The sequence below is a fragment of the Odocoileus virginianus genome, chromosome 1 (assembly GCF_023699985.2).
Source record: "Odocoileus virginianus isolate 20LAN1187 ecotype Illinois chromosome 1, Ovbor_1.2, whole genome shotgun sequence".
NCBI lineage: Eukaryota > Metazoa > Chordata > Mammalia > Artiodactyla > Cervidae > Odocoileus > Odocoileus virginianus.
The window spans coordinates 25,980,903-25,990,926 of NC_069674.1; the positions used below are offsets into that span (position 1 = coordinate 25,980,903).

At 46.0% G+C, this 10,024-nt stretch overlaps 1 protein-coding gene across 1 annotated transcript in view; it reads right to left on the reverse strand.

The window, feature by feature from the left end:
- SND1 (staphylococcal nuclease and tudor domain containing 1) overlaps nucleotides 1-9,817 on the reverse strand; it is a 410,101-nt gene extending 400,284 nt beyond the window's left edge. Inside the window, exon 1 of the mRNA XM_020914889.2 lies at nucleotides 9,531-9,817. Within this exon, the coding sequence (XP_020770548.2) occupies nucleotides 9,531-9,608 (78 nt within the window). The 5' untranslated portion in view covers nucleotides 9,609-9,817. The remainder of the gene's footprint in view (nucleotides 1-9,530) is intronic.
- Between the last annotated feature and the right edge of the window lie 207 nt (nucleotides 9,818-10,024).

The following is a 10,024-nucleotide window of genomic DNA, read 5'->3' on the forward strand; positions in this document are numbered from 1 at the left end:
GGAAGGATTTCTTGGATGAACTAGAAAAGCTGGTCAAGAGAAAGAAAGGCCATCAAGGAACTGCAAATGTGACCCTTCATCCTCAGGCCTTCAAAGGCTTGAGAACGATAGGAAAACTTTATCTCCATATTTGGCAAGCTAGTGGAATAAAAACTAAAGACCAAGACCACCAAAGAGGTCATCTGGGGTTTTATTGGTGTTGTCCTTGTTAAGAACGGGGTTTATAAACAAGAAACAGGACGGATATAAACAGACACAACAAAAAGCCCATGTGTGTGGTTCTGTGGGATTAAAAGGGCAGAAAGTGAGGAACAAAGTATCTTCATGCTTGTGGATGACACAAAAGACTTCCACAGTAATGACGTGCCAGGGTATTGGTGCCAAATTAGAGGAAGATCTGGGGAATCTATGCAAATAGAAGGAAAAGTGGCAGATAAGTGTTAAAATGAGCATATGGCCTAAATCAGGCACTAAAAGCAACTTCTCAGTTGTCAGTTCTGACCTAGGAATATGCTCTCAGAGTCACTGTAAATGGACTCCTGGGGACATCAGCCCAATATTGAGCTACAGATTAAAAGCAATGCAAAGTGTTCTGGGAGCCATCAAGTAAGTGCTAAAAAGAAAAAAAGAAGCTACTATCTCCCCTCATATACAATTCCAGTGCACTGGCCCCAAAAGCATACACTCCTTTTGCATTTTATGTCCTGACCCTTCAACTACATACAGCACAGGAGTTAAATAAGATCAATGGGTCTCAAATGCCAGCCCCTGGATCAATCCCAAAGAGTCCCTCTTCAGGAGAGAAAGCCACCTAGGAGTGGCTTTTTAAAAATACGGATTTCCAGGCCACATGTGCGGATTCTAACTCAGTGCCTCAGAACGACCTTCCAGGTGGTCCTGAGGCAAGGATGTGTTTAGAAAATCACTGGGCTCTTAGGAACTCACTCTCTCTCTCAAAATCCCTCCCAGAAAAAAATATAAGAAAGCTTACAATAAAAAATAAACTCAAAAGAAAAGAAACCCTGTGAGGAACTACCAAGAATAGATTTAGAGGATTCCTATACTTGTACATTAAACAGAAGTGGAAAAGATCTGCAGGACAATGAGAATAATCTAAAGGAAGAGGTTTTGGCCTCAGAGCGTGAAAGCCAGAGCTCAGAACCCAACTAAGCCCCAAGCTCCCGCCAGACTCACCCAAACAAAAGGGCCAGGATAAACTCTCCCCGTGAGCTACACACTCCCAGAGTGCCCTCATCATACCCACCTTTCTCAGGTCTAGACCTGCTGCCCCAGGAGAACGGCATGATGTTCAGAAACAGAGGTGAGACTGCGTAAATAAAACCCACTGGTACCATGCTCCTCTGGGTGCCAAGCAACCACTCCCACTAGTCTGCCCTGACACCACTGCTGAAGCCGGGAACCTCCTGGTCCAATTCTACCCACCCTCCAGCCACTCCAGTAACTGGTCACTTAGTCTAATTCAAATTCCAACTCTGGTCTTCCACACTAGAAAATCATATTCCGACTAATCTACCTTCTCAATAAATAAAAATAAAACAAGCAATGGGAACAGAAAATATGTCTCCTGCAAGGAAAGCATCAATTCAAAGTGAAGACTAGCACAAGGTATGAGATTCCTCAGCTTTGATTCATGCCTAAAAGACACATAATATAGGGTTTCTGACAGAACTGCAGCCTTTGGGGACTGCAAGGAGCCTCAGAGTCCAACCACTTCATTTAAGAGAAAAAGAAAGAGCCTGAAAGGTGTACTGCCTTACCCCAGTGCCCAGAGGGAGATCAGCAGCAGCTGGCCTAGAGCTGTGTCCCCGGAATCCCAGGGCGATGACCTCTCTTCTCCACCAGGCTACTTCCCAGGGACAATGGTAATACTGGGCTGGCCAAAAAGTTTGTTCAGGTTTTTCCATAAGTTGCCATGGGAAACCCCAAGGAACTTTTTGGCCAATCCAATATATGGGCTTTATTAACTTGAACCGCAGACTCCTCAATTCCCCTTATTACACATGAGGCTGGTGGTACAAGACCACAGCAGACTAATTCCCACATAAAGAGAACTTGAAGCACCTCATAAAGAGGAGAAAGACAGCCTTAAAGTCACCATAGCACATAAATGGAGAAAATTTGTGCCAGCCCAGTTTACCTCAGAGACTGAACATCTCAAAAACAATATTTGAAAAACGTCATCTAAATTGCCATTAGGTTTATTTTTCCTGTAAGTCGCTTAACTTCCTAATTTTTAAAAAATGCCAACTGAAACCACTGTTCTTTTTATTCCCCTAAATATTAGAGCTAAGTGAGAAAAACGTAACATTAATTTATCATATTGAGTCTCACTGAAAGTAAGTGAAACCCCACAACACTCCATCTGCATCAAATGTGCACAACCTGTGATTCTGCATCAATTTCTGCCGTAAGAACAAAGCATATGTTTGTCTCCGAAGAGAGGAATAGCAATAAAACTGGGTGGGGAAAAAACAAAAATGAAAAAAACTAGGTGTTGGGACTTCCCTTGTGGTCCAGCAGCTAAGACTCCACGCTCCCAATGCAGGGGGCCAGGGGTTCCATCCTTGCTCGGGGAACTAGATCTCACAGGCTGCAATTAAAGATTTCCCATGCTGCGACTAAGGGCTTCCCCAGTGGCTCAGAAAGTAAAGAATCTGCATGCAACGCAGGAGGCCTGGGTTCAACCCCTGGGTTGGGAAGATCTCCTGGAGAAGGAAATCCAATATTCTTGTCTGTAGAATTCCATGGACAGAGTAGCCTGGTGGACTACAGTCCATGGGGTCAAAAAGAGTCAGACACGACTGAGCGACTAACACATGCTGCAATTAAAGATCCTGTTTGAGACAGTCCCTGATAGCTCAGTGGTAAAGAATCCAGCCTGCCAATGCAGAAGACACAGGTTCAATCCCTGTTCTGGGAACACTCCATATGCCGAGGAGCAACTAAGCCTGTGCACCACAACTATTTTCAGCCTGTGCCCCCAAGTCTGGAAGCCACAACTACTGAGCCCACGTGCTGCAAGTACTGAAGCCCACACACCCTAGACCCAGTGCTCCACAAGACAAGCCACCGAAATGAGAAGCCTGCACACCACAACTAGAGAGTAACCCCCACTCTCCACAACTAGAGAAAAGCCTGTGCAGCAACAAAGACCCAGCTCAACCATAAATAAATAAGTAAAATTATTTAAAAAAAAAAAAAAGATCCTGTGTGCATGATTAAAACCTGGCACAGCCAAATAAATAAAGAAATATTTTAAAAAACCCACAAACCTGGGAGGGTCTCTACCTCCAAAGAAATAGGAGAAAAAGCTACATAAGCTTAGTGAGAGCTGAATCCCTTTACTTCATTCCTTGCCCCTGATAAGACAAAGAATTTCCTAAAATCTTCGGCTATTCTCTTCCTTGAAGAAATGAAATAAAATCTAAACATCAGATTCCAAAGGATATCTACTGCTGTACCCACTGCTAGAATCATACCTGTCAGCTGGCTTGACAGCCCATGCTGATAAGTGAGTTTCACAACAGGCCTTAGTTCCTCCTCAAATGCACGCATGCTAAGTCACTTCAGTCATGTCTGACTCTGTGCGACCCTATGGACTGAGCCTGGCCCGCCAGGCTCCTCTGTCCATGGGATTCTCTAGGGAATAATACCGGAGTGGGTTGCCTTGCCCTCCTCCAGGGGATGTTCCTAACCCAGGGATCGAACCTGAGGCTCTTACATCTCCTGCATTGGCAGGCAGGTTCTTTACCACCAGCTCCACCTGGGAAGCCCAGAGACTCCTTAACTGCATTCAAAAACCTGGCCAATTTTCTCTTTTGAACTTAGCAAATGAAAACGAAAAAATTCACGTATTTCCCCAATTTCATTCTCCAAGTAAACTGGGCATGGATGCACGAAATCATTTGCCTCCTTGTCACCAGCACTGAGAACAACGCAGCCTCAGGAGTCCCCACACTGCATGAGCCCTTCCTTCCTGACCACTGCTTTGAGCTCTCAAGCATGCTACTCTGCTTGTCAACATCGCTATTACCTACAGCTTGCTAGGTTAAAAGTGTTGCCAGAGGCCAGAGCTACTACATTCCAAGTAGCAATAAAATGATGTCAGAAGCATAAACTTTATCAGGTTCTAGATGCTATGCAATTCTTGTTGAGCCTGTTCTTGGCATTTATCTTCTCATCTAGGTCCTATCCACTGAAAGGTGGTGACCTCGGGAATACACATGATTCGCTGGTAGGAAGTCAAAGAACCCTGGTCTTGGCCCTGTAAGAAACATGACCAAGAACAAGCATTTTGTTTTAAATCAGTCTCCTATCGATTATATTTATCCTGTAGACTTAATGTCTGCTACTGATCTGACCAGGGCTTCCCTGGCAGGCAACAGTCCATGTGGTCACAAGAGTCAGACGTGACTGAGTGATGAAACAACAACTTATCTCACCAGGATACCAGAAGCACCACCACCTCTGCTGCCTTTCTGCCTTTTCTTACCCTAAAACAGATATATTAACAGCTCAGGTTAAACCCATACCATGTATGTGGAACACTGAACTTCAAGAAATTGAAAAGCTACTGTAAATATTCTGAAGATAATCACCAATGGATACCTACGATCTTTGCACATGCTATTCCCTCTGCCGGGAACTCTTCCTCTGTGTCTGGTTCTTTCAAGTCCATCAGATCTCAGCTGAAGGAAGCCTTCCAATCTAAATGAGCCACCCTTTCCCTTACTCCCGACTACTCAGTCCCATTCCCCTACTGGAAATCGTTCTCATATGCTTATTTCTTATGTACTTGTCTGTCTCCTCCATAAACTGTAAGGGCAGGGATATGATTTACTTTTTCACCACTGTTTCTCCAATACACAGGCAGCGCTTGACACAGATGATCAATAAAACTCGTTGGAGAGAGGAAATATGATTGCGCATCATCTCTATCATTAGTTAGTACATGGCAGCGGCCAGTGTTAGCATGACTACAGCCAAATGTATGCTTCTTTTTCAAACTGGAAAAATGACAGGAAGTCTTTAAGACAGAACAAAAGCTTAGTGCCCCTTTACTTACAATTTTGATTGAAAGCTACCATGCTCACCTGCAGGCTTCCCTTGTGGCTCAGCTGGCAAAGAATCCACCTGCAATGTGGGCGACCTGGGTTGGATCCCTGGGTTGGGAAGATTGCCTGGAGAAGGGAAAGGCTACCCACTCCAGTATTCTGGCCTAGAGAATTCCATGGACTGTACAGTCCATGGGGTCACAAAGAGCCAGACACGACTGAGCAACTTTCACTCACTCACTCATGCTAACCTGCTGGGAAATAGACAATTTTAAGACTAGAGGGGAAAGTCTTCCATCCTATTCCACCTACTGCTTTGCAAATGTGTGCTCAGTCACTAAGTTGTGTCCACTCTTTGTGATACCACAGACTGTACCCCGCCAGGCTTCTCTGTCCACGGGATTTCCCAGGCAAGAATACTGGAGCGGGTGGCCATTTCCTTCTCCAGGGGATCTTCCTGACCCAGCGATCAAACCTGTGTCTCCTGCATTGGCAGGCAGATTGTTTACCACTAAGCCACCTGGGAATCTTTGCAAATGGCCCTAGTAAAATACTGTTATTCACCTACCTTGTCCCTTTGAGTGGCAGAATAAGGGTATTTTAAGTAGCTTAGGAAAGGTAATTTTCTTTCACAGTCTGCACGAGCTAAGTGCACACAGGAAGGAACAGATCAGCAGACTACTACTCTATCCTCACTATACTCTGAAGACATGTACTTCTTAGCTCAGAAATCTAGAAACATTTAGCTGTGATGATCTAAATTACATACAGCAACTCCTACAAGCTGTACACTGGAGAAATTCCCACTAACCTCCTCACCAGAAAGCCTACAGCCCACTTCCCAACAGCCTGGCAGCACAATTCCTGTCAGGGGAGGAAGTTACGGCCATCTCCTTCAGGTGCCCCAGGATTTAAGTCATCTAGTGAGGATCATGGTTCTAACCATAAAGCCAAAGATTAGCAGGGGGAATCCTTTCCCCTTTCAAATGAGATGAAGTGAAATGGGAATTGGGATTTGGCCTTCCACACCATAAGGAGGATGAGATAGGCTGCTGCCATAGCTGCTTCTCCTGAGCACCGAATATTCAAGAACTGCGGCAGATTCACTCTGCTGTGTGCTCCTTGAAAAGATATGCAGACACAAGATAGGAGAGTTAAAGACTTCAAAAAGGGCTCTGTCCCCCAAGACAGAAATAAATGGGGTCAGCAAAACGAGAGAAAATTGCCGTCTCTAAGTAGCTGCTAAGTGGGGTGACTGAATTTCACACTCACTACCCCGGAGACTTCTCCCAACCTCTATTTAACATGGGCTGACAATATTCTAAGACAGCAAAAGAAAGTCTAGCAAATTACCCAAGAAACCCAGAGATAGAATCCTCCAGGGTTTCGAGAAAAGATCTGATGTGACACAGGCATTTACTTTCCCAGGTTCTATTTCACCTGCCCACACACTTGCCAGTCTTATCCCAAGTCAAAAAATATATAAATCCACCTTCAGCTTTTCCATCATCCTCAATGCCTTCTCAGAAACAGAAGAGCCCCACAATGATTGTGTCAACTCACTGCCCACTTCCTCCCTCAACATATTCCAGAACCAACTCTGTCCCTTGGCTCTTACTATCAACAGCAGACACAGCCCCTACCATTATTTTAAAAAATTGGTCAAATGCAAACATTTTTTTACTATTTGAGTCCCAAGTTCTTTCTGCTTCAATCTTAGAAAAAAGAACGCAGGACTTACTAAGATGGCAAGGCAGGGACCAGAAGAAACATGCACCTTCCATCGCCTTATAACCTGTTCTTTACCCAAAAGAGGAAGAATGAGTATTCCTCTTCACTGCAGCAAACTTCAACCCAAGACCACTTCGAACCTTCAGCTCAGCCTGAGTCCAGACAAATCCGGAGGGCTCAGCCTGAAAGGCTCGAGTCCGGTTGGTCAGTTTCTGCCCCTCAACCCAAAGGCAGAAAAGCAGTCACTGATAATTACTCTTTGCCTATTCATCAAACTATTTCCTTCCTCCTTACCTCCCTCTGTCATAGAGCTCTATCTTCCTTCGCAGAGTTCTTACAAAGCAGTTCCTGGTACCGCTGGAAACAATTACTCTCCAGGAAAATACAACTTCGCTAAGCAGAAGAGCTTCACACACAGCAATTTGCCAGGGGTCAATTTTTCATTCCAGACAGGCTTCGAAGCCTGGCACAAATCTGCCAGTGGCTCCGCAGTTCACCCGGCTTCCCTCCCCTAATCTCTGCCTGGAACTCACCCACCCACCCCTTTGCAGCTTGAAAACAGAAAAAGAGCAGTAGCGGCAACTCTTAACACCTTCTTCAAAGCCTGCTCCCACCCTAATGTGTCTTCCACACCACATTCCTCTGCTTATGTTAAGGACCATAAGCACCAAATAAAGTCACTTACTGCAACAGCAGCTCCCGGACAAGACAGGAATAACATCTAATCTCTCCTAGGCTCAATTACAGTCAGCTTCACTTTCCTGCAATTTTGCGGCCATGCATCACTGGGCCTGCCCTGTTAAAATCATTGCCTGGAGTCAGAGTCATCAAACCACGAATGTTTTGAAAAGACTGTGCTTTGGCCAACAGGGTCTGGGTTCAAGTCCCAGCTCTGCCTCTCATTACCAATTAAAAAGTACCTGTCCTGGGGTAAACTATTCTTTCGAAACCTCAGATTACATATCTGTAAAATGTAGCCAATGATCCTATCCACTTGTTCAGTATTATAAATGAGATAATACAAGCAGAAAACTCAGCACAAGACATGAGCCTTAATAAACAAGTTACTGTTGATATTCAGTATCCATGGGAGTAATCTGCAGACAGGTATGGTCACCCCATAGAATCCAGATGCCCTGGAAACCTCCAGCATTTATAGAAGTAAAAATATGATCAGCCCCTTTCCACTCCCACTCTACAAATAAGAGGGGACTTTAAGAAAAATTCAAGCCTTAGCAAAGGAAAAAAACTCGGACAAAATTCACTTGGTGCTGCCAATCCCACTACCAGACCACCAAGCACTGTTCTGTTGCTACAGTGAAGGGAAAGATCAGAGCAAATGAAAAAGCTAATTTAAGAGGAGCCACTTCAGGATAATCCTTTCATAGGTCAGGTCAATATTTCAGAGAGGTGAAACTATGTGGACCCTGGAAGTTCCCTCCTCATTCAGTTTCTGATAAATTCTGACTCTCCATTTATGTATAAGTGGGAAAAGCACTACTGAAAAACCTAAGAATCTCAGTTGGAGGTAGAATACTGCTTAAGGAGCGACTGTGTGAGGATCAGGGGGGAAAAAATCTTGAAATCTAAGTCACACACAAGCTGAGAAAAATTATAATCCTGTGAAAGACAATGAGCCAAGAAAACAGAATGTTTTTCAAACTTTCTACAACTATAAAAGGCTGTAGAGCTTTGGGACAAAGTGTCATAAAGAATATTACCAGATGGAAAAGTCAGAATTCGGGCCTGAAATGAAATCTATAAGCCTGCGGCCATCACAACCAGAAATTCTGGTAACAACGAAGAAATGTCAGTTTCCAATCCTGGGGAATGTTGAGGGGAGGCCAACAGAGGAGACAATTGATAAAGAGAATTTATATTACAAAATTATGATGGGGGGTTAATTTTTAATGAAACTTGCAAGGTTTTAAATTCACCATTCAAGGATGTAGAGAGTGAGGGGATAAATAATCAGGCAGAATTTACAGTAACAGCAGGGGGCTGGGTATCAGAACACTTAGGCTCGGGTCCTGGCTCCAACCCAAACCACCATGTGATCTTAGGCAAGTCACTTGTCCTCTTCAAAGTTGTCTCATCCGTAGTGAAGGAACAGCAAGGATCGCTAAGATTCCTACCGGCCTAAGGCTCTGAGAGCCAAAGAGAGGGGGAGCACAGATACGAAGAGCTCTCAGGACTACTGACTTGACACAAGAGGTGGAGGGGAAAAGACGGGAAATGAGGTCCAGAGAGCGAGAAAACTTGGCGTAACTGAGCGTCGGTGGAAACATAATAGCTTCAAGAAGGCCAAGTACTCCAAGAGTTCCACGGAAGAGCGGACGTTAGGATCTATGAAAAACTGCAAACTACTCCGCATATGCCAAAATGGACAGAAGGACGCTGAATCGGAGGACTGATACCAACAAATCCCCGTTAACTAATCAGTAATCGATCTGTCCCGGTAAAAAGCCAGGAGACTTGAGTGCCGCGATCACGGAAATCACTGTGACCCCCTAATGCCAGGGTGTCCCGGAGGCAAAGTACCAAAGGGGAGTCCGTGTCGACTGGCGCCTAGGGAGGGGATTCCGAGGTCGGGTGAAAAGTGAGGAAGGGGCAGAGGAAGGAGGATCTGGGAGACAGTGCAAGCTGGCGGTAGGGGAAGGAGCCAGCACCAGACTCCCGCACGGTGGCGGCCAGTGGGATCGGTGTCCCGGGCCCCGCTCTCACCATCTTGACGATGCCCCGTTGCACGGTGGGGACCGCGGGTCCCCCGGAGGAGCCGCCGCTCTGCGCGGAGGAGGCCATGTGTAGCGATGGAAAACCAGCGATTAAGGCGGTGGCCGGCTAGGACGTGTCAATGTGGGTGTCGGTGTTGGTGAGAGGCCGCCGCGGAGAGGACCGGGCGGGCGACCAGCTGTGGGCGATAGACTGGACGGACGCGCTCACTGGAGCAGCAGCAGGACTGGGAGCGAAAGAGACGCGATCTTCACCGCGGCCACACGTTCTACTCGCCGCGCAAGCGTGCCAGAGCGCCACCGCCCTCCGGCCAATTAGAGCCCAGAACCCGCCGGACCCCAAGCCAATAGGCACCCTGCTTGCGGAGCCCCGCCCCTTAGTCTCAAAGCCGGTCGGGCGCTTCAGGAAGCGCTGAAAGAGCTGATTTGCAGTGATGGGCTAAGTATGAGGCGGGACTTCCGGGGCAGTGGCAGTAGGTGGTGTCG